This window comes from Selaginella moellendorffii, unplaced genomic scaffold (genome assembly GCF_000143415.4).
Source record: "Selaginella moellendorffii unplaced genomic scaffold, v1.0 SELMOscaffold_17, whole genome shotgun sequence".
Taxonomy (NCBI): Eukaryota; Viridiplantae; Streptophyta; class Lycopodiopsida; order Selaginellales; family Selaginellaceae; genus Selaginella; species Selaginella moellendorffii.
Genome location: NW_003314278.1, coordinates 439,074 through 465,023, shown reverse-complemented (window position 1 = coordinate 465,023; position 25,950 = coordinate 439,074). Strand labels below are relative to the sequence as shown.

The following is a 25,950-nucleotide window of genomic DNA, read 5'->3' as shown; positions in this document are numbered from 1 at the left end:
GGCAAGAATCTGATGGAAAATGGAGAACGCTTTGATCTTCCGCGCAAATATCTGAACGCGCGCAGCGATGGGTCACGCATCAAATCGCCCTGCATATGACGCATCTGACGTAGACAATGCTCCGCGTGACGAGAACAGTTTCTCCAATAAACCCTAGCTTCCACTAGAGTTTTGGCGGGAGTTTTAATTCTCAAAGGATCTTCCTTTAGGGTTCTAGAGCTCATGACGACCATCGTGCTCACGCGCGAGGAAGCGAAGATTCTCGACGCTCTCCGTCTGGCGATCCGTGAATGCGACTTGAAGACCGACGTGAGAGTGGCGGGCGGATGGGTGCGCGATAAGGTCTGGTGTTTTCGATCAATCGTTCTAGCTCAATTCAATTTGCGCAGCTCCTTGGCGTCGAGAGCCACGATTTGGATATTGCGCTGGATGATATGACTGGGCAGCAGTTCTGTGATCGTGTGGTCCCGTGCTTGAGGAAGACCGATCCTTCGTGTTCTTACAAAGTTATCAAAAGGTTTGTGTTGTCTAGAGCTTGTTATTTTTCTAACAACTGGAATTTACATGTTGTAGCAATCCAGAACGATCCAAGCATTTAGAAACGACCAAGCTGGAGATCCTGGGTGGAGAGATTGATGTTGTTAATCTCCGATCCGAGACGTACTCCAACGATTCCAGGATCCCAACATCAATGGTACTATGGCCCTGTTGATTTTCACTCGACTTCCTCTTGTTGTTACGCTCTTTTCCTTCTTGCTAGAAATTTGGAACACCTTCCGAAGACGCTTACCGGAGAGATCTCACGATCAACAGCCTCTTCTACAACGTTGCCGCTGACAAGGTTGAGGACTTCACTGGTCGAGGTTTGTGTAGATTTCATCTTTCGATTCTTTCCACAACTTTGTTGTCCAGGTGTAACGGACCTCAAGCTTGGAAAGATCAGGACGCCGTTGTCTCCGCTCGTTACTTTTCTAGATGATCCATTGCGTGTCCTGAGATCCATTCGGTTTGGTCTGTGACGACTTGTCTTCATCTTAGAATTCTATCTGGAAGCTAATTACCTTTCTTTTTCCTGATCAGCGGCACGCTTTAATTTTGAGCTGGACGAGGAACTGGAGTGCGTGGCATCTGCTGATTCTGTGAAGGCTGCATTCAAAACAAAGATCACCAGGGAGCGCATTTCTCAGGAGGTGGAATACGATCTCTTGGTTTTTATTTTTCGTGTGCCTCTTACATTCGTTTTTCAGATTCAAGCCATGCTCTTCGGAAAGAATCCTGCTCGGGCGATGTGCCTGCTGCACAAGCTTGGTTATTGGCCTCTGATTTTTACGAGGCCAGTGAGTGCGCAAAGGTAGTCAGTTCAGTCCCTCCTTTTCGTTTCTCGAACTCATTTAAATCTTTGCTAGTGTGAAGGACTTTCAAGTCGTTTGCGAGACTCTAGAGTCTGTCAACATTGCTGAGGTACTTACACTGAACACTTTGGTTTTGACTCTTTAACTTACTCAACGCAGGAAGGTGAAAGGCGTCTTGTTCTTGTTGCTGGGATTCTCTATCCATTCAAGAAAGAAAACGATACAGTTTTGGGCTCGATGGCCGAGAGAATAGGATTAAAGGGAATGCTTAAAAAGGTACACGTTCTATACATTTCCTTCCTCTCTTGAACTGTCTTGTGTAGCAGGTGAAAGCATTGTACAAAGCAATTGGAAATACCTTCGTGCAAGATTGGTATGAGTTGAACAAATGTACACTTTCTGGAGGATTACCTTGTTTTTTCAACGAAAGTTTTCGAGTAGAGGCCGGCCTAGCCTTCAGAGACAGGGACTTCTGCTTGTCAGCTGCTGCTTTATTTCTCTCCGTGCCAGCTCCTAGCGTCCAGCAGAAAGACGTGTTTAACGCTATTCTAAAAAGCATCAGCTTATCTGGTAAGAAGTAGTAGTTTTTTTCGTTTTCAATATTCAATACTTTTTTCAGGATTGTTAAATTTAAAACCTTTGCTCACGGGGAACGATCTCAAACTCGAATTTCACATTGTGAGTGGTCCGAGAGTGGGTGAGCTGGTAATACTTCGAACCTTCCATTCACAAGATATTATCTAATGGTTGTTTTACAGAAAGAAGCTATGTTTATATGGCAGCTACGAAATCCTAGTGGGACCAAAACAGAGTGTATCAGATATTTACGAGAATTATTCATCTAAGGAGTCAAACACACAACTTGGGAATGAATCGTGCTGTAATTATCAATAGAACGAAAGGTAAAAAGTTGTGATTTTAACTGTGGCTAAGTTAATATTTTTTTCAAGTATCGCTAAGGTTTCTGTTGCTTATAGTTGTTTGCTATTAACGTTTTCTCTATTTTACGGAGTTCGCTCTATGGTACTATCTACATGAGATCAAGCTTATTGCCACTCTCGCAAGTCCCAGCGATTGCTTAGCAGCCTTTTGACGTGGTCGCCCAGAAGTTCCTTCCCTTTCTCGAGCTCCTCTCGCAGTGCTTGGACTGATTTTTGCAGAACAGCCAAGTCGAGGAGCTCGTGTCTGGCGTCCCTGTGCGAGCATCCAGCCAGGAGTAAGCACCTAATTTGCTTTTCGAACTTTAAATGTACACACCTGGGATTTAGAAGCGCTGTCATGCACTCGAGCTTGTCTTGGAACAGGATCATGTTTTGAAGCAAACACCGGGCTTTTTCTTGCTTTGGCCTGATACCGAGTCCCATTTTCATTATTTCTATCGCGGAGCTCAAGTCGACTAGAAAATCGTCCGCGGAGGCCTGCAGGAAAGAAAGAGTTGCCAAAAGAATGGAAAGAAAAAGGATATAAAACAGCGGGCACGCCGTGGTGAGGAAAGCTCGAACGTAAGAGTTGCCGTCTTTCAAGCCGAGTGAGCTAAACACTGACTTCGCCTCGCCTCGGTACTCGTTTTCCTTCTTCTTTCCTTTCATACTTGCTCGCAACTCAACCAGTGCCTCCTCTTTTTTCGACCAGTTCCCTGTCCGCTCACAGCTCGTGGCTTGCAAACCCTTCGAGCTGAAAACTCCGGCAGAAGGCTCGATGCCAACACTTCGCGGTACATTATCGTGACCACCGCTTCGACGCGTCAAGACGAGGAAAGGATCACCTGTGATCGCCATGAGCTCCAACAGGTCTTTTTCCAGAACTTCGGACGTAGATCAAACTTCTGCTTGATCTCCCAAGGCAGCACGTCCAAAACGGGAGACTGTAAGCACTCCAAAAGTTTACCTCTGATACCCGCCACCATGAGTGTGAGGAGCACTTTCACCAGCTCAAGAACGAGCTCGCTGCTCCTGCGCAGCCACTCCACGAAAAAGTCTGGCCTTGCTAAAAGCAACGAGATGCAAATCCTGCCCATGGAACCTGGAAGAAATCTGGAGATTCCAAAATCCCAGCTCCTGCCATTCGCAGCAGTGGTGTCTCCAGCCTCTTCCACTCCCCGTCCAGGAAATCGTTGCTCCAGTAGACGAATCCAACGCCATTGCTGGCATTCTCGCCGCCAAGAAGGATCCGCCAAGAAGAATCCCTCCACGCGCTGCTTGGATCTCTCATCGCCATCCCTCCTCCTGCTGGAATGAGGGGGTTTTGGGCGATCTTCTTCCAGTGCTTGAGCATGGCGTCGCCTGGATCGACCGGGACAGCGGCATTCTGTGTGGTGGCGCCATCGCTGGAGATTCCAGTGTAGAGGATTACGGGGCCCTGGACGAGAAGCGTCATGGATCCGCCAAGAATTCCTTGCTCGTCGTACCTCTCTGGCCTGGGATCCAGCGCCGTGGCCAGTGGAGGAGGTCCTTGGCGATGGCGTGGCCCCAGGAGCTCTGGTTCTTGCTCTTGGACGACGATGGAGTGGTGAATCGGTAGAAGAGATGGTAGAATCCGCGGCAGAACACCGGGGCGTTTGGACTGATCATCCTGATGCTGCTGTTTGGGGGCGCCTGGAAGTGAAACCCCAGCACCATTGCTGCTCCATCCCAGGCCGATCCAGCGGTGTGGAATCCAATGCCACGGAAGAGAAGTGCAATTCCTCCAGCCGAGATTGCGGCAAGGAGAACGAGCAGCAACACCCAGTGTTAGGCACCACGCCAGGATAATAGGATAAAGAAAAAGCTTTACAATCAAGTGATCATCAGTTAAGTTAAGGTGTAAGGGATAGAATCCTAACATTGGTATCAGTGTAATGGGCTAAGGTGACGTTAGTGATAACAGTGTTTGGTTGAGCTCTAGCCGAGTGCTGACATGGCAAGTGGGCGAGTGAGGGTTCTTGGTTTGAGAGGGAGGATAGGAGGAGAGAAGTGATGGGTACTAGATGTGAGTGCACGGGGTGTTCTGTAATGTGTTCTAGTGGTTCTCTTGGTTTCTCTGGTTTCTTGGCCGGTGTCTATGAATGGAGGCAGTCTCTATTTGACTGCTACATTGGGGCTGACGAGTGGGGCAAGAATATTCTAAAAGAATATTCAACATGATGGATATAGAAGGAGAACCAAGGTTTGATAAACTCTAAAAGAAGGACCATGGTGACTGGAGGGTGGCCTAACTATAATCACAGACAATCATCCACAATCAAGTCCTTTAGTTAGTTGGCTTAGGGTATCCTAACACCCAGAGAAGACAAGATCTCAGTACCAGGTGCAAAAGCGGTCAATCCTCGTCCTCTCTGTGCTGCTGGACATCAAACGCTCTCAAAATGCATAGTGTTGTCGAAGCAAGGAATGTGTGGTCCTCTCTAGATAGTGATTTGAAAACTAGAGAATATACCACTTTATTCCTAGTTTCTAGTATATACTGGTATATGCTTATTATTTTAATTCTCTTAATAATAATTAAATATTTGAACGCAGATGGAAATGCTGACAGATTTGCCCGTGGTAGGGGTTTCTTGTGGCAAATCCAAGATTTTACTAGCCGATGCACAGTGCAAAAGCCGTAGGACTTGTTATAATGGTGTATTTAGTTGAGCCTTCAATGCAGAAGGTATTCTCTTGTAGCGTTTTTCTCCTTTACCCTTTTGTTTTTCCTTTAAATGTTTTCTTAACCATTAGTGTTTTGTTTGAGGAAACCCAAGATGATCTAGTGGCTAAAATGCATTATAAAAACATTATATATATGTTATATTAAGTTTCCAAACAAAATTCAATCATGCTTTGAAGCTCTTTATTTGGGTTTTTAAAGAGATCCTGCTTTGCTTTATTGTAGGTGAACATCATCATATCAAAGCTAAACCTTTTGATATTTTTGGGTAAATCTTTCTCAGTGAAATAGATTTCGTTGAGTTGCTTTTTGGTTTTCTCAAGCAAACTTTGTAAGTATGCTACTGCATCTTCTTCAGTTGCACCTGGGTGGTCTTTCATATAACATGAAACTCCTTGTGCTGATTCCCCTAGTTTCATCTCAATCTAAAAATAAAGAAAGAGATTAAAAATAATAAAAGTCAAATATAGGAAGAGAAGGAACCTTATATGTTTGGATGTCATTGCAAATCCTAGAGATGATACTACCAAGTTTAAGAAGCTTGCTATCATAAATGATGTTTAATAACTCTTCTGTTAAAGGGTCACCACAAAATAATATGCCCATAAGTACGTGAGTTGCAATGGCGATGCTAACTTTAGCATTTTCCATATACTCCTCAAAACCTGGAATATATCCTTGAATTTTCCAGCGAGCTTCAATAATCCCAGATTTTATAAGCTTAGTATACTGTAAATATTAATGTGAACAACCCTATTAAGCCATAGAAAAAATGAATAGAAAATACTTACAATTGCTAAAAGGTATTTGTGGATGAATTCCAGAGATAGATTTTCATTTATTTTAGAAGCTATTTTAGTCATAACAAGAATGGTATTATAAAATTCTTGAAAGATAATTTTATATTCTTTTTGTGATAAAAAAGATGTATCCCAGCTGGATGGAAACAAAAAAAGAAAGTGTTATTTTAACTTTTAAAATTGATGTATATAACCTTTCAATCATATTTTGGAGACTATCAAGTTCTCTAATGCTTTTTGCGCTATCCAAAAAATCATCAAATAAAGTAGTCATGCAGCAAGTTTTCGTAAAAAAAGTTCTCAATGGGCCAAATTCTTGCTCATGGAAAGTTGCACAAATAACATAGTAAATATAGGGGAGCATATTAATATTAGCTTTAAATCTTGTAGAAGGGATATCTTCAAAGTGTGATGAATGCCACCATCTAAATAAAAACACACCAATAAATTATTTTTTGTTTAATAAAATTATTTTTTCCTTACTTCACCAATATTTTCAGCTCAGAAGGTTGATAGGATTGACATTGTTGAGCATACCGATTTGCAAGTTCTAGAAGCACTTTCTTATTCACAAGGGGCAATCTTTTAACAAAAGAGATGTAAGAGAGGGAAGTTATAAAGGTTAATATGAATGTCACTTACCGATAAATAGTCTTAGCAACCCAAGGATCATCAATGCTATAGTGTTTGATATATGCATTATTGTAAATCCTCGGCAAGCAGTCATGAAATGGATTTGCTAGCTCCACTGTGACCTGTAGAGATAATAGATACATCTGGATTTTCAAGCTATCTAGATCTCATTACCTCTCCCATGAGGTTTTTCTTGGTTGCCGATGTGTGAGAGCTTTCAACATTAAGTAAATAATCGTGGGAGTACTTGAAAGTCTTTGTAAGAGTCTCCTCATTCGGAAAATCAACCTGGGAAGCCCGATACAAGTTGAGCATTGCAGAGACCTCATGGGACAATTCACCAACAAAGCAACAAAACTTGTCTCCTGGCAGCCAGAACTGGTTGAATGCATCTGTGCGTAGTTCCGAGATTTAGATTCTTCCATCACAAAACGTTTTTGTACCTGGAGATACACTATACCCATGCATCCGAAGGATACGGAAGGCCATTGCTGTGTCCTCGATGTCATTGACTATGCACGTAGATCCCCATCCAATTCCTTCGTTTGTCCAGAAGCTGGTGCAAACCCAAAGTAAGTACTAAAAGTATAGCGGCATTGTACCTGTACAGGTTGTCAAGGACGGCTTTGATCTCATCTCTGAAGAAGAGATCAATGCCCAAGCGCTCAATGGTGTCGACCACCCGTAAACTTTCGAAGAGATCAATAGGGTAATGACAAGAAACTGCACAGCATAGTCAATTACTACAAAGGATTGAAGAAGACAGCCGGTTTACCAGCATAGTTTTGATGTTTCATAGCTTTTTGCAAGTATTGCAACGATTTTTTGTCCTTGGTCTTCAAGTAAACACATGCGGTTGACGAGGGCGAGCTAAAAAGGGATCCATCTTTGGACTGAAGCTTGAGGATCTTTTGCCAGTCAATCTCAAGACCTTGAAGGCCCTCCAAGGAGTATAGCAACGTGGTGGGAGTGGAATGGAGTCTATCCAAAGGAATCCTGGACGAACACCAAACGTTTTCAAACCAAATATTACACTTTGCCAATTTCTCCGTGGTGGAGATCTCAAGCAACCTCGTGAACTCTGTGTCATACGGAAGCTTAAGGCCCACCCGCTTTGCTTCGTGGAGCATCATTGGAAACGTCACCTCGAAACCTGACAAGAAATCTCCATCGTCATGGTTGAGCTTGATCATGTTCTCACGCAAAAACTTCGTGCCTGCGAAGAATCAGAGGCGAAAACAGTCCAGGATATCACCAGAAGATCAGAAAAGAGCCATGCCTTGCGCAATGCTGTTGTGCCCGATGTCCCAGAGCTTGAGCGTGATCAGGCAAGAGAGCGTGGATAACACTCTGTCATAGAGTTGCAAGTGACAATCATCATCCCATGATCCATCCGGAAGTTGACTGTTGATGATCCACTCCAGGGCCTCCGGGAACTCGGGAAGAGAGGAGTCGGAGTCGGACGGGATTCGGGCGACCCAGGCGGTGTCGTAAGTCGAAGGACTGATTTTCCCCTTGCCACTCGCGAGTTTCATCAGCCATCCCTTCACTTCCTTGACGAGCAGAGACGTTTCTCTGTGATCAAGCTCCTCGATTCGATCGCCAGCCTGGACGTGGAGAATGCCTTGATATGGCTGCTGCTTCTCCTTTTCCCGCTTCTCCTGTCAACAAATCAGCTCTAATGCTTTATTTCGTTAAAGTGGAATTTTTCATTATCCCACTTATGGTGTGTGGCCACATGCCATTTTTATAACAACAATAAAAAATTGAAGTTTTAGCTTTATAATTTATAAATTAAAAACTTTTCATATGATTTTGTGTTATAATATTGTGAAATATAAAAAATAAATTAAAAAACTGATAGAAATATTAATAAATATTAATTAAGTACTAGGAAATGGCATGTGGACACATGCTAATTAATGTCCCACTTTACTGAATAAGGTCCACTTAAACGAAATAAAGCATTCTAGTCAATCTTGTAAAGATGGTGCTTCGACTTACTAGAGCCTCAGCTGGCTTTGAAGCACAGGAGCTAACTGCATAAGTAATATAGCAGGCCAGTTTTAGCGCGAAGCTAGTTTGATGAACTTACCTTTCCGAAACCGATTCGGCTGTGCGTTGCTCTTGAGATTAGTGCCTCCAAATAACTGGAGGCTTCCACTGCCAATGCGTTGAAAGCTGATGAGCAGAACCTTTGACATTGCAGAAACTTAGAATATAAGCTCTTCCAGCACTGCTGGAGTTTGTGGATCCAGGGAAGCGTTGAAGAAAAATTTAATATCCCCATGAGCCTAAAGATTTTTATATTGCTAGCTATGTGTTTTTTACCTCCACACGGCTGTTTTCATAGATTGGACGGGCCGTGGGTGACTCGCATTCCTCTCGTGTCTAATTTCAATAGCAGTGGTCCCTTCAAAGGGCAAGCATGAAAATTTGGGGTCCGTCAAAGCCATTGGAAGATCTCGGTCCACAGAGTTGGGCTATCTCGACGAATTCTTCTTTGAACCGTGCACAATTCTTTTTTCTGCATACTCCATCTAGAAGCATTCGAACTTTGCCAGTAATTCCAGATGCCGTTGTCTGTCTCTTCCATACGCAACTGAAACTAGATGTACAGCCGAAGTTGCGTTTTGCATCGTCCAGATGGAGCGTGTCTTTTATCAAGTCAAAGAAATTCTTGGCCTCTTCCAAATGGCTTGTGGAAGAAGGATTGCGGTGTTTTACCATAGCACTACTGCGGCCGTGTGTATGAAAGCCCTTGGTGCAAATAGAATTGCACTCATACAACGTTATTAGAAATCATTTAGCTGACAAGTTAACTCCTTGTCAAGTTCTAATGTAAGCTGTTCCTGACTTGACTTGAATGCCTCTCAATCTCTCCATAAACTCCAGAGGGTGTTCTTCTTTCTTCCTCTTCTTTAGCTCCTGTTCTTGCTTCTTTAGCTTCTTCTCTTGCTTCCTTTTCCCCGGTTTTACATGGTGGAACTTATGCGAGAACTGCCGGAAGGCTTCCTTGGGGGTCAGCTGCATCAAACATAAGTAAATTCAGAAAGTAAATAGAACAAAAACTTACAGTTTGGCCATGCTCATCGCGGTGGTCCAAGTTGAATTCGAATTTACCATTTTCTGGTGTCCTTTTGTCCCTGCTTCTTCCAATCCATTCGCCTCTAGATTCCTTCAAGCTCCCATTCTCTCGAAAACATTGAAGAGCGCTAGCCAATCCTTTCCCTACATGATCCTCTTTTGTTGGCAGCAAAGATTTGAAATCCATCCTGTAGGTTTCTTCATCTCTAGTAGTAGCTGGTAGATATCAAATATAAGAACGGTGAAAATTGGAATCAAATCACATACTTACCTTCGTGATTCGGCTGTAGACCCGAGCAAAACTCCTCAACCTCTGTCAATACAACCTTTGGAGGTTCTTCCATGCTTGCCCTAGTATAAAATTACAGAAACTTAGTCGTGCAGGAGGTATATTCTCACTTTAACTATTCTCGTATATTCCATTGTATTCAAAACCTGAGAGAGTTTCTCTCCGGTTCCTAATTGACACGAAGAGCGCACTCGATAATGGAACGCGCCATATCAACCTCATGCTTCCACAGTGGCTCGCTGAGACGAACGGTTTTGCCCTGCTCACGAAGAGGCTTAAGCCTCCACTTCCCTGTCAGGACGCGCAAGCAGACCTGTGTAACTAGTCTTGCCCTTGCCTTCCATCCAAACCACCCCGAGGTACACATTCACGGCGATTTCTACCTGGACAACGAAGTTAGTGAACAATAATCGTCTGCTCGCGGAAGCTTCTGATGAGCATATGCCTTGGTCGCTTTGTCAACGTCAGTTCGATAGAAGCGTATCGCTCCATCCCAAAAGAGAGCGGAACTCCAGTCACCGCTCGCGCTAGGCCATTTTTCTCGGGTAAGCGTCCGGAGCAGCATCAGGAGAAGACGAAGCTGCGAGCAAGGGACAGTCGTAAACACGAAGAAGACTCGTAAGACTTCTTTACATACCTGCCCAGACGTTTCCTTGAGGGGAAGAAGCCATCGGAAGAGACTTATCACGTCGCTGAACGAGAGTGTTTTCAGCACCTATTGACGAGGTTGTAAATATTTGTCACTCACGCTCCCTGCAGATACCTTACCTTCGGAATTAAACTCTCTATCGAGCTGCCCAACTCACACGGACGCTCGTCCTTCCAGCTCCAGAACCTCCAGAATGCTCTACAAGAAAGAAAAGCATATTAGAATGTTATAAAACGTAAAATCGTCAGCTAACGTAGAGAAGTTCGTTGCTCACGGTGGCTAAGCTCCGGATCTCACATCGTTGAAAAGCCTCTTGTATGAGATGGAGACCCCTCTCGAGGTATCCCAAGCACCAGGAGAGCTTGAGAGTCAAGTAAATATCGATGAAGTTCTTGGCCAGGACCAAAACATCTAAGCACCTCATTGACTTGTCCAGCCTATGGGAATCCAAGTCCACTGCCAGAAAAAGAACACCTAGTTTACAAAAGGAAGCACCGTTTTGTTACCTTGAAAGGCCAAACCACATACAACAAGTAGTTGACACTCGGTTGGCAGGCCTGGAAAGGTTGTTGCTTTCGCCGTTGCTGAGCAATAGTCAGTCCCGAAATATGCAACAAGATCTATCACCTGTTTCAATGAGCTGCATCTTCAGCCTCCGTAACTTCGCCAGCTTTTCCACGGAAGGAGGACAACGAACCTGCAACAAGGGTGTCAAAACGGCTCATACCAGATCTAGATTACCATGAGAGAGAGGTTGTCTGCTTTCCAAAGCGGCTCCAAAATCCGAGATTTATGTAATGATAACAAAGCCCTTTGATAAGTACCTTGCTGCAAAAACCGCGCGCTGAAAGCCTGTCGCAAAAGTCAGCGAGCACGTCGAAACCACTGATGTAAGGCCGTGATGAAACCACAGAGCAAGCGTGCAAGGTGCAAGAGGAACTTCAGCAGAGTCTCGGCAATAGCGTCATTCGTAACATAGAAACTTCGCCAAAGAAAAAAAACATAGCTCACCATTTCCAATAAGCTTGAGCAAGTTTTCGAATGTGGCAGGGCAGAGCTCATACTGTTGCCGAGTGAAGGACCTGATGGAAAATGGGAATCGTTTTGATCGTCCGCGAAACCATGCAATCTTACCCGCGCAGGATGGGTCACACACCAAATCGCCCTGTGAAAATCACGAGTTTAACCTATGAGAACCCTGACGCGCATCTCACCATGGATTTGAGGCGCGTGACGAGAACATCTCATGGCATTAAACTCTAGCTTCTACGCCAAAAGCCCTAAAAAGTTTTGGCGGGAGTTTAAAATCTCAAAGAATCTTCCTTTAGGGTTCTAGAGCTCATGACGACGATCGTGCTCACGCGCGAGGAAGCGAAGATTCTCGACGCTCTCCATCCGTGAATGCGACTTGAAGACCGAGGTGAGAGTGGCGGGCGGATGGGTGCGCGATAAGGTCTGGTGTTTTAGATCATTTAGCTCTGAATCGTTCTAGCTCAATTCAATTTGCGCAGCTCCTTGGCGTCGAGAGCCACGATTTGGATATTGCGCTGGATGATATGACTGGGCAGCAGTTCTGTGATCGTGTGGTCCCGTGCTTGAGGAAGACCGATCCTCCGTGTTCTTACAAAGTTATCAAAAGGTTTGTGTTGTCTAGAGCTTGTTATTTTTCTAACTGGAATTTACATGTTGTAGCAATCCAGAACGATCCAAGCATTTAGAAACGACAAAGCTGGAGATCCTGGGTGGAGAGCTTGATGTTGTTAATCTCCGATCCGAGACGTACTCCAAAGATTCCAGGATCCCGACATCAATGGTACTATGGCGCTTTTGATTTTCACTCGACTTCCTCTTGTTCTTACGCTCTTTTCCTTCTTGCTAGAAATTTGGAACACCTTCCGAAGACGCTTACCGGAGAGATCTCACGATCAACAGCCTCTTCTACAACGTTGCCGCTGACAAGGTTGAGGACTTCACTGGTCGAGGTTTGTGTATATTTCATCTTTCCATTCTTTCCACAACTGTGTTGTCCAGGTGTAAAGGACCTCAAGCTTGGAAAGATCAGGACTCCGTTGCCTCCGCTCGTTACTTTTCTAGATGATCCATTGCGTGTCCTGAGATCCATTCGGTTTGGTCTGTGACTACTTGTCTTCACCTTAGAATTCTATCTGGAAGCTAATTACCTTTCTTTTTCCTGATCAGCGGCGCGCTTTAATTTTGAGCTGGACGAGGAACTGGAGTGCGTGGCATCTGCTGATTCTGTGAAGGCTGCATTCGAAACAAAGATCACCAGGGAGCGCATTTCTCAGGAGGTGGAATACGATCTCTTGGTTTTTATTTTTCGTGTGCCTCTTACATTCGTTTTTCAGATTCAAGCCATGCTCTTCGGAAAGAATCCTGCTCGGGCGATGTGCCTGCTGCACAAGCTTGGTTATTGGCCTCTGATTTTTACGAGGCCAGTGAGTGCGCAAAGGTAGTCAGTTCAGTCCCCTTTTCGTTTCTCGAACTCATTTAAATCTTTGCTAGTGTGAAGGACTTTCAAGTCGTTTGCGAGACTCTAGAGTCTGTCAACATTGCTGAGGTACTTACACTGAACACTTTGGTGTTGACTCTTTAACTTACTCAACGGAGGAAGGTGAAAGGCGTCTTGTTCTTGTGGATTCTCTATCCATTCAAGAAAGAAAACGATACAGTTTTGGGCTCGATAGCCGAGAGAATAGGATTAAAGGCAATGCTTAAAAAGGTACACGTTCTATACATTTCCTTCCTCTCTTGAACTGTCTCGTGTACCAGGTGAAAGCACTGTACAAAGTAATTGGAAATACCTCCGTGCAAGATTGGTATGAGTTGAGCAAATGTACACTTTCTGGAGGATTACCTTGTTTTTTCAACGAAAGTTTTCGAGTAGAGGCCGGCCTAGCCTTCAGAGACAGGGACTTCAGCTTGTCAGCTGCTGCTTTATTTCTCTCCGTGCCAGCCCCTAGCGTCCAGCAGAAAGACGTGTTTAACGCTATTCTAAAAAGCATCAGCTTATCTGGTAAGTAGTAGTTTTTTTCGTTTTCAATATTCAATACTTTTTTCAGGATTGTTAAATTTAAAACCTTTGCTCACGGGGGACGATCTCAAACTCGAATTTCACATTGTTAGTGGTCCGAGAGTGGGTGAGCTGGTAATTCTTTGAACCTTCCATTCACAAGATATTATCTAATGGTTGTTTTACAGAAAGAAGCTATGTTTATATGGCAGCTACGAAATCCTAGTGGGACCAAAACAGAGTGTATCAGATATTTACGAGAATTATTCATCTAAGGAGTCAAACACACCACTTGGGAATGAATCGTGCTGTAATTATCAATAGAACGAAAGGTAAAAAGTTGTGATTTTAACTGTGGCTAAGTTAATATTTTTTTCAAGTATCGCTAAGGTTTCTGTTGCTTATAGTTGTTTGCTGTTAACGTTTTCTCTATTTTACGTAGTTCGCTCTATGGTACTATCTACATGAGATCAAGCTTATTGCCACTCTCGCAAGTCCCAGCGATTGGTTAGCAGCCTTTTGACGTGGTCGCGCAGAAGTTCCTTCCCTTTCTCAAGCTTCTCTCGCAGTGCTTGGACTGATTTTTGCAGAGCAGCCAAGTCGAGGAGCTCGTGTCTGGCGTCCCTGGGATTTAGAAGCGTTGTCATGCACTCGAGCTTGCCTTGGAACAGGATCATGTTTTGAAGCAAACACCGGGCTTTTTCTTGCTTTGGCCTGATGCTGAGTCCCGTTTTCATTATTTCTATCGCGGAGCTCAAGTCGAGTAGAAAATCGTCCGCGGAGGCCTGCAGGAAAGAAAGAGTTCTCAAAAGAATCGAAAAGAAAAAGGATATAAAACTCATGCCTTGAGCGGGCACGCCGTGGTGAGGAAGGCTCGAACGTAAAAGTTGTCGTCTTTCAAGCCGAGTGAGCTAAACACTGACTTCGCTTCGCTTCGGTACTCGTTTTCCTTCTTCTTTCCTTTCATACTTGCTCGCAACTCAACCAGTGCCTCGTCTTTTTTCGACCAGTTCCCGGTCCGCTCACAGCTCGTGGCTTGCAAACCTTTCGAGCTGAAAACTCCGGGAGAAGGCTCGATGCCAACACTTCGCAGTACATTATCGTGACCACCGCTTCGACGTGTCAAGACGAGGAAAGGATCACCTGTGATCGCCATGAGCTCCAACAGGTCTTTTTCCAGAACTTTGGACGTAGAAACCGTTTCCTGTAACTTCTGCTTGATCTCCTAAGGCAGCACGTCCAGAACGGGAGAACGTAAGCACTCCAAAAGCTTACCTCTGATACCCGCCACCATGAGTGTGAGGAGGACTTTCACCAGCTCAAGAACGAGCTCGCTGCCACTCCACGAAAAAGTCTGGCCTTGCTAAAAGCAACGAGATGCAAATCCTGCCGATGGAACCTGGAAGAAATCTGGAGATTCCAAAATCCCAGCTCCTGGCATTCGCAGCAGTGGTGTCTCCAGCCTCTTCCACTCCCCGTCCAGGAAATCGTTGCTCCAGTAGACGAATCCAACGCCATCGCTGGCATTCTCGCCGCCAAGAAGGATCCGCCAAGAAGAATCCCTCCACGCGCTGCTTGGATCTCTCATCGCCACCCTTCCTCCTGCTGGAATGAGAGGGTTTTGGGCGATCTTCTTCCAGTGCTTGAGCATGGAGTCGCCTGGATCGACCGGGACAGCGGCATTCTGTGTGGTGGCGCCATCGCTGGAGATTCCAGTGTAGAGGATCACGGGGCCCTGGACGAGAAGCGTCATGGATCCGCCAAGAATTCCTTGCTCGTCGTACCTCTCTGGCCCGGGATCCAGCGCCGTGGGGAGATGCGTCCAGTGGAGGAGGTCCTTGGCGATGGCGTGGCCCCAGGAGCTCTGGTTCTTGCTCGTGGATGACGATGGAGTGGTGAATCGGTAGAAGAGATGGTAGAATCCGCGGTAGGTAGAACACCGGGGCGTTTGGACTGATCATCCAGATGCTGCTGTTTGGGGGCGCCTGGAAGTGAAACCCCAGCGCCATTGCTGCTCCATCCCGGGCCGATCCAGCGGTGTGGAATCCAATGCCGGGTGCACGGAAGAGAGGCGCGATTCCTCCAGCCGAGATCGCGGCCAGGAGAACGAGCAGCGACACCCAGAGGAGACGAGACCTCGGCAGCGGGCGCGGAAGCGGTCGATCCTCGTCCTCTCCGCGCTGCTGGACATCAAACGCTCTCAAAATGCGCGGTGCTGTGGAAGCGAGGAATGCGTGGTCCTCCTCTTCTAGCTACGCAAAAGCGAGCTTTGAATACTAGAGAATATACCACTTTATTCCCAGTATATGGTATATTGCTTATTATTTTAATTTTCTTAATAATAATTAAATATTTGAACTTCTTCTGCGAGGTGAGATCCATTGGCGCCAGAAGGAATGCGCAGCTCCAGGATTTGGATTAGGATTACAGCGCCTCGAATCGCTTGCGGCGGAGCAATGAGCGGTGGGAGCGGCTCCCACAATGCCGCACAGCTTGCCGTCGGAGAATCCAGCCACCGTATGGTGGCCCCATTTCTTTCTCGCGATTGCGATGTTTGATTTGTGTGTAGAAGAAGCACGACGATTGCGATTTCGTGACGCCAAAGAAGGATCTCTTTTGTGCTCGACTCTCAAACAACAGTGGATGATGGTCAGTGTTTTTCTCTTTTCTTCTTCTCTTTCAAACTGGCTTTGTGCCTTTCGAGAATGATTGCTCTGAGATTTCTCGTGGACAATCGCATCTCACTGGCCTTCCAGTCCATGCATGGCCTGGAACATATGTTTCCCCAACAAAAGCAAGTGCGGTAAGCTCCTCTCTTTGGTTGAAATATGATCTGACCACTTGGCATTCCCAGGCTAGAGCAGTGGCTCGCAACAGCCCAGTCTTGCCATTCACTAGCATCGCTTGGTGGCGGTCGAAAGTAGCCGGCCGGACACGGGTCTTAGAAATTTTCCAACTTGGAGATGTAGCAAGTAAGACGTGATGGAGGTATGCTGTTTCTCGCGAGCTATATCAATGCACTTTTGAAACTTCTGCAGGAACTTCCCCGCGAAAAACTCGCAAGAATGCTTTTTATTTCCTGCTCTTTTTTTCTCCCGAGGCCATTACCTGTTAATTCCTGCACGATATATATCTATCCCCTGTCTGACCGTTTGCATCAACCCCTCTACTCCAAAAGAGCCTTCCAGCCAGCTGCCATGGATAAGCTCTGGTAACTTGTATCCTGTTTCCTGGCGATCCTCCATCTCATCTCATCTTAGCTTTCCATGTATTTCACACTAACACTTGCCTGTCAGGATAATGTGAAGGCCTAGGAGCAGCATCCATTGGAGGTAAGATTGTAACTATATTTCGACCATACGTCTCACTTCTGTTCCGTTTAGTTACCATTTCTAATATTGCTTTGTGTCAATCTGAACACCAAAACCTTGCATGTCCTCGAGTTCATTTGTTGTAATTCCAGATGTCAATGCGGATGCTGTTGCGACGATGACGTCGAGATCTTGTCCACCAAGCAAGATAACTGTGTCCTGGACCATCACCGCCAACATTTGGAGCCAAAGGCTGAATTGAGGAGACAGTGGCCGTGGCGGTGTGTGATGGCCTTGAATGTCAGCTGCTTCAAGAGGAGCCACCTTGGCCAGGACGGCGCCACTTGGTGCCACCAATCTGTAAGGTTTTTTCCTTTTTCTAGTTCTCTCACTTGATATGATTTCTTGGTTACTGGTGGGTTACAACTAGCAAGCGGCACACATATGAGAGTTCTTTAAACGCAGGAAGGTTGAACGGAACTCGCGTAAAAAATTTACAGAGCTTGACGAGTGTTATGGAGTCTCAGGAAGTTGCTGACTTTTTGTTTGTTTCACAAGGTGGAATTCGATTTCCAATATTATCAGATGGAAATGCTGACAAATTTGCCTGTGTTGGGGGTTTCTTGTGGCAAATCCAGGACTTTACCATGCTCGTACCTTTAAGGTGCAGTGGAAAAGCAGCACGTATCCATGCGGAAGAACGGACTTGTCGTAATGGCGTATTTATTTGAGCAGTGCTCAGGAGGTCGACCACGTTATCGAGCCTTCAACACAAAAGGTATTCTCTTCTTGCGTTTTTCTCCTTCCTGAGTTCTCAGTTTTGGCTGGCAGGAAGATCTTGTGGCCGCCCGCACAGCAGAAGGATAGAACTGTAGGATCTGAAACGTTTCACTACTTGTTGCTTGTGTTATCCTTCTGATGTGGATGTTGAAGGTTCTCTAAAGAAAAACAAAGGGCTAGTTAACCTTTACCTTTTTGTTTTTTCTTTAAATGTTTTTTTAACCATTAGTTATAACTTTATAGTATGTTAAGTTTTCAAACAAAATTCAATCATGCTTTGAAGCTCTTTATCTGGGTTTCTAAAGAGATCTATCTGCTTTGTTTTGTTGTAGGTGAACAGCATCATCCGTACTATATCAAAGTTAAACCTTTTGATATTTTTGGGTAGATTTTTTTCAGTGAAATAGATTTCGTTGAGTTGCTTTTTGGTTTTCTCAAGCAAACTTTGTAAGTATGCTAGTGCATCTTCTTCAGTTGCACCTGGGTGGTCTTTCATATAACAAGAAACGATTGCCCCAGTTTCATCTCAACCTAAAAAGAAAGAAAGAGATTAAAAATAATAAAAGCCAAATATAGGAAGAGAAGGAACCTTATATGTTTGGATGTCGTTGCAAATCCTAGAGATGATACTACCAAGTTTAAGAAGCCTGCCATCACAAATGATGTTTAATAAATCTTCTGTTAAAGGGTCACCACAAAATAATATGCCCATAAGTAGGTGAGTTGCAATGGAGATGCTAACTTCAGCATTTTCCATATACTCCTCAAAACCTTGAATTTTCCAACGAGCATCAGTAATCCCAGATTTTATAAGCTTAGCATACTGTAAAGATTAATGTGAACAACCCTATTAAGCCGTGGCAAAAATAAATAGAAAATACTTACAATTGCTAAAAGGTATTTGTGGATGAATTCCGGAGATAGATTTTCATTTATTTTAGAAGCCATTTTAGTCATAACAAGAATGGTATTATAAAATTCTTGAAAGATAATCTTATATTCTTTTTGTGATAAAAAAGATGTATCCCAGCTGGATGGAAACAAAAAAGAAAGTGTTATTTTAACTTTTAAAAATTGATGTATATAACCTTTCAATCATATTTTGGAGACTATCAAGCTCTGTAATACTTTTTGCGCTATCCAAAATATCATCAAATAAAGTATTCATGCAGCAAGTTTTGGTAAAAAAAAGTCTCAACGGGCCAAATTCTTGCTCATGGAAAGTTGCACAAATAACATAGTAAATATAGGGGAGCATATTAATATTAGCTTTAAATCTTGTAGAAGGGATATCTTCAAAGTGCGATGAATGCCACCATCTAAATAAAAACACACCAATGAATTACTGTTTGTTTAATAAAACTATTTTTTCACTTACTTCACCAATATTTTCAGCTCAGAAGGTTGATAGGATTGACATTGTTGAGCATACCGATTTGCAAGTTCTAGAAGCACTTTCTTATTCACAAGAGGCAATCTTTTAACAAAAGAGATGTAAGAGAGAGAAGTTATAAAGGTTAGTATGAATGTCACTTACCGATAAATAGTCTTAGCAATCCAAGGATCATCAATGCTATAGTGCTTGATATATGCATTGTTGTAAATCCTTGGCAAGCAGTCATGAAATGGATTTGCTAGCTCAAATGTGACCTGTAGAGATAATAGATACATCTGGAATAATAGGCACTGGAGCGGATGGAATTTGACAATCGCGATGCAAATGGAAGACCACCACTGTGGAGCAGGGAGGATGAGGAATTGGAATTGGAGCTCATGATCAAGAACTCCACAAAGCGTTCCATAAAAAATCTCTATCCACCTTGGGTACGATCTAACTTTGGCTTGAATCTTTTTTTTATTCTGTTTTTTCTACTGTTCGAACAGATCAAAGGTGGCGACGAGGACAATCAAGCTATCTAGATCTCATTACCTCTCCCATGAGGTTTTTCTTGGTTGCCGATGTGTGAGAGCTCTCAACATTAAGTAAATAATCGTGGGAGTACTTGAAAGTCTTTGTAAGAATCTCCTCATTCGGAAAATCAACCTGGGAAGCCCGATACAAGTTGAGCATTGCAGAGACCTCATGTGACAATTCACCAACAAAGCAACAAAACTTGTCTCCTGGCAGCCAGAACTGGTTGAATGCATCTGTGCGTAGTTCCGAGATTTAGATTCTTCCATCACAAAACGTTTTTGTACCTGGAGATACACTATACCCATGCATCCGAAGGGTACGGAAGGCCATTGCTGTGTCCTCGATGTCATTGACTATGCACGTAGATCCCCATCCAATTCCTTCGTTTGTCCAAAAGCTGGTGCAAACCCAAAGTAAGTACTAAAAGTATAGCAGCATTGTACCTATACAGGTTGTCAAGGACGGCTTTGATTTCATCTCTGAAGAAGAGATCAATGCCCAAGCGCTCAATGGTGTCGACCACCCGTAAACTTTCGAAGAGATCAATAGGGTAATGGCAAGAAACTGCACAGCATAGTCGATTAGTACAGAGGATTGAAGAAGACAGCCGGTTTACCAGCATAGTTTTGATGTTTCATAGTTTTTTGTAAGTATTGCAACGACTTCTTGTCCTTGGTCTTCAAGTAAACACATGCGGTTGACGAGGGCGAGTTAAAAATGGATCCATCTTTGGACTGAAGCTTGAGGATCTTTTGCCAGTCGATCTCAAGATCTTGAAGGCCCTCCAAGGAATATAGCAACGTGATGGGAGTGGAATGGAATCTATCCAAAGGAATCCTGGACGAACACCAATTTTCAAACCAAATATTACATAATTGAAGACAAGCCGGCTCCCTTTCGTCCTTGGGCGGCTGGATGCCTTGGATGATCGCCGCATTTTGCCGCGTCTTGGCGTCCAGAAGGGATGTGTCAGGGAGCGAAGCAATTGCGTCAGAATAGATGCAGCTGAGCTCCTGGACCAGCTCGTCCCAAGTCCGGCACGACAGGCCCGTTGTGTAGTTGAGAGAGAGGGGATGGAAAACGTCGCCTTTGTCTGGGTGCAACCGGATGGAGAGCTCTGAGGGATTCAAGCCACCCAAACATCGAGAGATGGCAGCTTTCCGCTGCACAGAGGAAGACGAATACCTGAGTCTCTCTCACCGTAGCCGCACTAAAATCTAACGGTTTGGATGGTATATTCTAAGATATCCTTTAATCCAACGGCTGTGATGTATCGCTCTTAACCTTTTATTTGTTTGTAGTTACCACTAATATAAACTGCGTTTAAAAGTTCATTCTCATTCACTATTTCTAGCTTGTTGTCTAGCGTCTTTCTTGTTCAAATGGTGAGGAAGGCTTGTATATGCTGGCAGGGTCATCGAGAATTCAATGGCACAACATTGTGTGTGATTGATAGATTATGCTGAAGTGACAACTGGTATATATGATCGAATTGGTAAGCTCAATGGCATGTTTGTGCTGTTTGTGTGCAAATCAAATATATATCTTCCCTTCCACAAAATTTGATTGCATGACTACAGTGGAGATGCACCTAAGTTAATACTTTTTAATGATCTGTTTGTTTAAGTCCGTAATAATGTCGACAGTTAATCTTAGGTGAAAATAATAAAGTAGTGTTCATGTTAGGGGGCGACCCTAACACCGTATTATATTCTTAATTGAAAGTCGAGGCGGATGAGAATCAAACCCAGCAACCCTTCACAATAGAACATTACAGTGTGCATGCTATAACCACAAAGCCATGAACACTGGGAGATAACAAAATATTGTTTCAGCTCCTCTTATTGGATTTAAGATTTGGAATCCATCTGACTGCCCACGTGGACGACATCCAGGGGCTGCGAGGCCAGAGGATCCACGCGCGGATCCTGGAGAGCAGCTACTGCCGAATCAATACCGTCTTCATCCGGCATGAAATCAAAGATTTCTTCTCGGATGCGGGATGCCGCCACATACGCGGTGATCATCGCGTTCCAGGAGACGTTCACGGAACTCCTAATCGAACAAGACTGACGCCGCATCGATCGAATGCCCTGTTCCTGCTGCTCACATTTGCCAGCGAAATCCAAGAATATCGCGCGATCCAAGAGCCTGAACCCGGCGCGGCGGCGTGGATCATTCGTGGCGTCGCGCCTGGGGGATCGGCACGAGAGAAGATTTAGCTCCGCGACTTTGCGGAGAAGAGAAATCCCTCGTTCATACAAAAAAATTTGATTGGGTCTCTGGCTGTGGGTTCGAACCTGTGACCTTGCCAATATATTTTTTTATTCTAGCCAGATATCCGGCCATCAGGATCCCGTCCAAAGTGTACACTAATTGCTTCTTAACGTATACCATAATGTAAACAGCGGCGCAACAGATTTTCGTTTTGTGGGCGCATGGCGCGCAGCGCGTTGCTGCTGTCAAGCTCAAGAAAGAAACCATTCTCTTCTCGATGGAATGAAACTCTCACTTTCTCCATGCTCTGGCGAGGCCATGGCAAACAAAACGGGTTGGATGGACTCTGCATCTCAATCTGAGCAAGCAGCTGATGCAGAAGCTATTTTTGAGAAACAAAGTATCCGTTTGAGATATTGTTCTGGAAGATGGCTTGTCTGAGCTCGAGTTTGATTTGATCCAGGCACCATGGTCCCGGGAATCTATTCTTCACTTGGTTGTCCAAGCTGGAGGTCCATAGGTTTGGATCCTTTCAAATCCTCGGGGCGTGAGACTCTGGAGCTCCAAGTTTTGATGCCTTTTCTTGGCAATAATATAATATATTGCTCTGAAACCGTGAAAGCTTACTCACCCGCAAACAAAACTCCAGGGTTGCACCAGAGATCCAATAAACCTGTGAGAGCCTTGACTAAGCTCAAACTCAATCGGCTGAGAGCAAGCTTTCTCAAAAGTTTCCAAAGAGCAGATGGCATAACACAAAAAAGTATACCAGGTCACTAACTCATCTCATCACAAGTTGCGTTGTGGTCACTCCACGCCTTGGATGTTGATGAACTACAGGCCTCTATTTTATCTTGGAAAATGCTTGAGGCCAAAGGGTGGCGAAGATAGGAATAAGTGATCTGGACTGGCAAGAGTATAAGCAAAATGAGCACGGGAAGACCATTACATACGCCGGAAAAGCAGTGCTTGTGCTTGTGAGCCTAGTTTGTTTTCCCATGGCATTGTTCTGAGCCCTTGACGAGGAAGTGCCATCCAGCGAAGATTTGCAGCAAGGAGGAGCGATCTCCAGTGGTGGGCGCCTGGGCGAGAATGTGGTGAGCACAGAATCTGATAGTCTTCCATTATTATGATATGAAGTCTAAATATACGATTATGATGCTGTATACTAATATTAGGATAGTGGGGTTTTGGTAACCGTTGAATTGGTTTCAATCCGGACCACTCGCTCTTATATATAAGTTAGGGTTTTTAGGCTAATTGATATACATATTTTTTGTATTCTTTTTCCATATTCCATGCACTCACAACTTGAATTTTCTTAGGTATCAATTATAATATTATAAAATAGATTACAATAATATTTATATCAGCTTATTGTACTTCAACAAAATCTATACTAATAAAATTATAAAAACAGCTTGTAAGCAAATAATATATTATGTAATGTTGTATTAAAAATAATAATAGTAGAGTTTTAATTCTAGATTTATTAAGTTTAATTTGTGATAGTTATTTAAATCTGTTAGTAAGAGTTATAGCATAAGTGAATATGAGAATATAAAGTTTTTCTTACTACCACAATTTCTATATTACACTCTTAGTCCTTATGACCCATTTGGGAATGTATAAATTATTGTCACCATTAATAAAAATGCTTTTATTATTTTTGAAAGAATAGTATAAAGTGAAAAACAATAGTCTAGATAGTCTAGAGTAAAAGAAATGAAGAAATAAACAATATGATAAAAAGCACCAACTTTTGATGGCATCATAGTTTATATATTAATTCATATAAAAAACTCTTTTTTCCTACTTATATCCCAATTCTCCTATATAAGAAGATCAAAGCATATTTTTATAGTGAACCTCCATTAGGAATTTTTAGAAGTTGTTTGTGCATAATAATAATAGAAATCAAACTTTTTGAAAGAATTGAAGTTGTCTGACATCAGAGAATCAAGTCCATCTACACTTCCAATATTGAACGGTAATCTTGGATGAAAGTAATGGTTATAGATGAAAATACTAATTTGTAATTATAAGATCTGACATTGTCATTAATATATAATAGACTTATCATTTCAAGTAAGGATGCAATTAACTTTCTTCCACCTCATTATCAATATATTAATTCCTACTACATCTCCTATATTGAGATTGTAGGGAAGACTCACCTGATACAATGATTAAATTCCCACATCTAGGTGACTTGCAGAACGGTGAAATTTGGGAACTGCAATCATGAGGACAGTGAAGAAAAAGTGAAAAAAATATAGTGAACATAAAGCTGAAAGATGAGGAGATTCAAATATTGTTGTTAAACCAAGAATTAAGGATGCTCTAGGATTATTTTAATATCACTCTGTAATTTTATTTTTTAAGGATGAGATTTCAATATACCGTCACCATGAATCCTTAGAACATTAAATGATATATAAGGATAAAATAACCACTAAAAGCTTTTTTATAAAGCATTGCTCTTTTTTTAGTTAATTAAAGGGAAATTGATAGAATACATTACATATGGTATCATAGTAAATGGCATCAATTCAATTCTTATTGATTAGTGGCTCCTTAAAAATATTATTTACCCTTGAATAAGATATATTCTTACCTATAAAATTAAAAGTGGAAATGGGGGTGTTGATTCTCCTTAGCTCAATAGGGATTATTAGTCAATGGTCAATGAAGACATTAAGAAATTTACCAACTTAATTGAGTTAAAGAATTATCTCTATTTACATAAAATATGCTAGCACTCAAATACCTTTTAGCCATCACCAACAAGGAAATGACCAATAGAGCACCCTTGCTATTTTAGGTATCACCTAGCTTATAAAAGTTAATGTATTTTTACTTTTAAGTGATAAAACACCTAACCTTCTTGAATATATAAAATAAACCTATCAATAAAGTTTAGATAGACTACTATAAACAAACAATTAGAGTTGTTTATATAGTCATGCCTTTTTAATGGAAATAGGAACAAGTGAGTTATGTGACTAGTCAATTCTAATTATCCTATGACTAAATATTTTATATATATACGAAGTGTTGAAGTTAGTTTGCATATACTGGCCCAAACTTCAAGAACAATAAAATGGATAATATTAAAGTCATAAACAAAGATATTTTAGAAATATCAAATTAATAGTGAATAACTCTTATATTAGAACAAAAGAGTATTCCAATTAAGTTATCATTCAATAAACTAAAAGTGTAGTATAGGAACCACTAAGATCACTATAGTTAGAAGATATAGGATGAACTATTTAACTGAATTTAATTGCAAGTATTTTATCAAGAAAACTCAAAAGTTTATTTGAAGTTATTTTCTTCTAGATGCATCATGAATCATATTGGCATTGATACTAAGGGTGTCTAAGGCAAATGGAATTTCTAAACTCTTTATTTTCTAGGTTATGATGTGGATTTAGCATGCCTTCTATAGAAATACATATGGTTAATTTCATGAAAGTGAGTGTGCAACATATGTTTTGCCTGAGTATAACAATTCCATACCCAACCATGTGCATAAGCAAATTTGCAACACGTTTCCTAGGTACCAATTTCAAACTCCATCATTGATGCAAGTTTTATTTAAGCTCTATTGCTCATTAAATGATGTTGTGATTGATTACACAGTAGGTAATGGTTCTATGGTAAAGGTAGCACATGACTCTAGTAAATTAGTGTTTGTTATTAAAGAACATAATTTCTTCAAATGCCAGCTCAAAGGATTTCATAAGATGCCTTTAACCTCAAGAATGTAAATTATATTTATTAAAATTTTAATACTTTGTTTTATAGATTATAATCAGTTGTAGTTTCTAAAACTGGATGCTTTGGAAGTCTTTCCAAGTATGCAAAAGCTATGACATAACAAATATATGTTGCATACATTATAAGCTTATAGATCCAGTTAGAGTCATTTAACACTAATAGTTAAATTGGTACTTTATGTCCATATTCATATTGTCTTCTATGAAAGGTGTTAGTAATCTACTATAGGAGTCAACAAAGACACCCATAGTGCCTCAATGCGCTATTGGAGAAATAGGACAGAATTAAATAGAGCCAAGTGAATGAAAAAAACAACAAAAAATATGCTACCATTATATGATATATTGTCGATGAGAGTTCCTCCAACTCCTCATCATAAGCATCTTATTGAATTGGAATGAAATTATTAATAATAATCATCACTACAAAAAACATGTGTTACAATATCTAGTTTGTAAGAGTCACCTTTGCTT

The 25,950-nt window shown here is 42.5% G+C and overlaps 7 protein-coding genes, 1 long non-coding RNA gene and 1 pseudogene across 8 annotated transcripts; 3 read left to right on the top strand and 6 right to left on the bottom strand.

The window, feature by feature from the left end:
• Window positions 1–222: 222 nt before the first annotated feature.
• Window positions 223–1,933, top strand: LOC9642958 (putative CCA tRNA nucleotidyltransferase 1). Its single transcript, XM_024676621.1, has 8 exons — window positions 223–342; window positions 390–517; window positions 574–694; window positions 761–863; window positions 913–1,011; window positions 1,081–1,337; window positions 1,512–1,628; window positions 1,679–1,933. The coding sequence occupies exons 1-8, from the start codon at window positions 223–225 to the stop codon at window positions 1,931–1,933; spliced, it is 1,200 nt and encodes a 399-aa protein (XP_024532389.1).
• A 332-nt stretch (window positions 1,934–2,265) lies between these two features.
• LOC9642957 lies at window positions 2,266–4,111 on the bottom strand. The gene is made up of 3 exons (XM_024676259.1): window positions 3,760–4,111; window positions 2,610–3,710; window positions 2,266–2,546 (listed from the first exon to the last, which is right to left on the bottom strand). The coding sequence occupies exons 2-3, from the start codon at window positions 3,128–3,130 to the stop codon at window positions 2,399–2,401; spliced, it is 669 nt and encodes a 222-aa protein (XP_024532027.1). The 5' UTR covers window positions 3,131–3,710; window positions 3,760–4,111; the 3' UTR covers window positions 2,266–2,398.
• A 1,011-nt stretch (window positions 4,112–5,122) lies between these two features.
• Window positions 5,123–8,640, bottom strand: LOC9642956 (bifunctional diterpene synthase, chloroplastic-like). Its single transcript, XM_024676255.1, has 14 exons — window positions 8,508–8,640; window positions 8,417–8,451; window positions 7,692–8,073; window positions 7,448–7,628; window positions 7,188–7,408; window positions 7,015–7,135; window positions 6,856–6,968; window positions 6,587–6,804; window positions 6,422–6,534; window positions 6,263–6,361; window positions 5,974–6,204; window positions 5,771–5,915; window positions 5,463–5,708; window positions 5,123–5,404 (listed from the first exon to the last, which is right to left on the bottom strand). Exons 1-14 carry the CDS (start codon window positions 8,614–8,616, stop codon window positions 5,123–5,125), a joined length of 2,496 nt encoding a protein of 831 aa, XP_024532023.1. The 5' UTR covers window positions 8,617–8,640.
• Window positions 8,641–9,173: 533 nt separating this feature from the next.
• On the bottom strand, window positions 9,174–9,810 carry LOC9640168 (SART-1 family protein DOT2). The gene is made up of 3 exons (XM_024676262.1): window positions 9,771–9,810; window positions 9,489–9,715; window positions 9,174–9,439 (listed from the first exon to the last, which is right to left on the bottom strand). The coding sequence occupies exons 2-3, from the start codon at window positions 9,684–9,686 to the stop codon at window positions 9,242–9,244; spliced, it is 396 nt and encodes a 131-aa protein (XP_024532030.1). The 5' UTR covers window positions 9,687–9,715; window positions 9,771–9,810; the 3' UTR covers window positions 9,174–9,241.
• A 120-nt stretch (window positions 9,811–9,930) lies between these two features.
• LOC9642955 (CCA tRNA nucleotidyltransferase, mitochondrial) lies at window positions 9,931–13,479 on the top strand (the record flags this gene model as incomplete). The annotated part of the gene is made up of 11 exons (XM_024676620.1): window positions 9,931–9,953; window positions 11,863–11,890; window positions 11,949–12,076; window positions 12,130–12,250; window positions 12,317–12,419; window positions 12,469–12,567; window positions 12,637–12,746; window positions 12,804–12,907; window positions 12,961–13,015; window positions 13,066–13,089; window positions 13,228–13,479. Coding segments are annotated over 11 exons (1,047 nt in total), but the record flags the coding sequence as incomplete, so codon positions are not given.
• A 284-nt stretch (window positions 13,480–13,763) lies between these two features.
• Window positions 13,764–14,634, bottom strand: LOC9642954. Its single transcript, XM_024676260.1, has 2 exons — window positions 14,313–14,634; window positions 13,764–14,253 (listed from the first exon to the last, which is right to left on the bottom strand). The coding sequence occupies exons 1-2, from the start codon at window positions 14,622–14,624 to the stop codon at window positions 13,945–13,947; spliced, it is 621 nt and encodes a 206-aa protein (XP_024532028.1). The 5' UTR covers window positions 14,625–14,634; the 3' UTR covers window positions 13,764–13,944.
• Window positions 14,635–14,758: 124 nt separating this feature from the next.
• LOC112346720 (fructan 6-exohydrolase-like) lies at window positions 14,759–15,710 on the bottom strand. The gene is made up of 2 exons (XM_024676261.1): window positions 15,253–15,710; window positions 14,759–15,203 (listed from the first exon to the last, which is right to left on the bottom strand). Exons 1-2 carry the CDS (start codon window positions 15,475–15,477, stop codon window positions 14,832–14,834), a joined length of 597 nt encoding a protein of 198 aa, XP_024532029.1. The 5' UTR covers window positions 15,478–15,710; the 3' UTR covers window positions 14,759–14,831.
• A 1,076-nt stretch (window positions 15,711–16,786) lies between these two features.
• Window positions 16,787–17,738, top strand: LOC112346721. The gene is made up of 4 exons (XR_002992558.1): window positions 16,787–17,139; window positions 17,210–17,337; window positions 17,418–17,557; window positions 17,611–17,738. It is a non-coding gene; the product is annotated as an uncharacterized LOC112346721 (long non-coding RNA).
• Window positions 17,739–17,806: 68 nt separating this feature from the next.
• LOC9640167 overlaps window positions 17,807–25,950 on the bottom strand; it is a 32,677-nt pseudogene continuing 24,533 nt past the window's right edge.

Bases quoted from the DNA above. Each gene is read 5' to 3' on its own strand.
- LOC9642954 (XM_024676260.1), bottom strand. From the start codon at position 14,624: ATGGCGATCACAGGTGATCCTTTCCTCGTCTTGACACGTCGAAGCGGT. The intron at 14,254-14,312 runs GCATGAGTTTTA...TCTTTCCTGCAG, and splicing joins CCACGGCGTGCCCGCTCAAG to GCCTCCGCGGACGATTTTCT.
- LOC112346720 (XM_024676261.1), bottom strand. From the start codon at position 15,477: ATGGCGCTGGGGTTTCACTTCCAGGCGCCCCCAAACAGCAGCATCTGG. The intron at 15,204-15,252 runs GTACGACGAGCA...CTTCTCGTCCAG, and splicing joins CTGGATCCCGGGCCAGAGAG to GGCCCCGTGATCCTCTACAC.
- LOC9642957 (XM_024676259.1), bottom strand. From the start codon at position 3,130: ATGGCGATCACAGGTGATCCTTTCCTCGTCTTGACGCGTCGAAGCGGT. The intron at 2,547-2,609 runs GTGTGTACATTT...ATGCTCGCACAG, and splicing joins ACAGCGCTTCTAAATCCCAG to GGACGCCAGACACGAGCTCC.
- LOC9640168 (XM_024676262.1), bottom strand. From the start codon at position 9,686: ATGGATTTCAAATCTTTGCTGCCAACAAAAGAGGATCATGTAGGGAAA. The intron at 9,440-9,488 runs GTAAGTTTTTGT...TGTTTGATGCAG, and splicing joins GCGATGAGCATGGCCAAACT to CTGACCCCCAAGGAAGCCTT.
- LOC9642958 (XM_024676621.1), top strand. From the start codon at position 223: ATGACGACCATCGTGCTCACGCGCGAGGAAGCGAAGATTCTCGACGCT. The intron at 343-389 runs GTCTGGTGTTTT...CAATTTGCGCAG, and splicing joins GCGGATGGGTGCGCGATAAG to CTCCTTGGCGTCGAGAGCCA. The intron at 1,629-1,678 runs GTACACGTTCTA...CTTGTGTAGCAG, and splicing joins TAAAGGGAATGCTTAAAAAG to GTGAAAGCATTGTACAAAGC.
- LOC9642956 (XM_024676255.1), bottom strand. From the start codon at position 8,616: ATGTCAAAGGTTCTGCTCATCAGCTTTCAACGCATTGGCAGTGGAAGC. The intron at 8,074-8,416 runs GTAAGTCGAAGC...ATTTGTTGACAG, and splicing joins CAAAGCCAGCTGAGGCTCTA to GAGAAGCGGGAAAAGGAGAA. The intron at 7,629-7,691 runs GCATGGCTCTTT...GATTCTTCGCAG, and splicing joins GCACAACAGCATTGCGCAAG to GCACGAAGTTTTTGCGTGAG.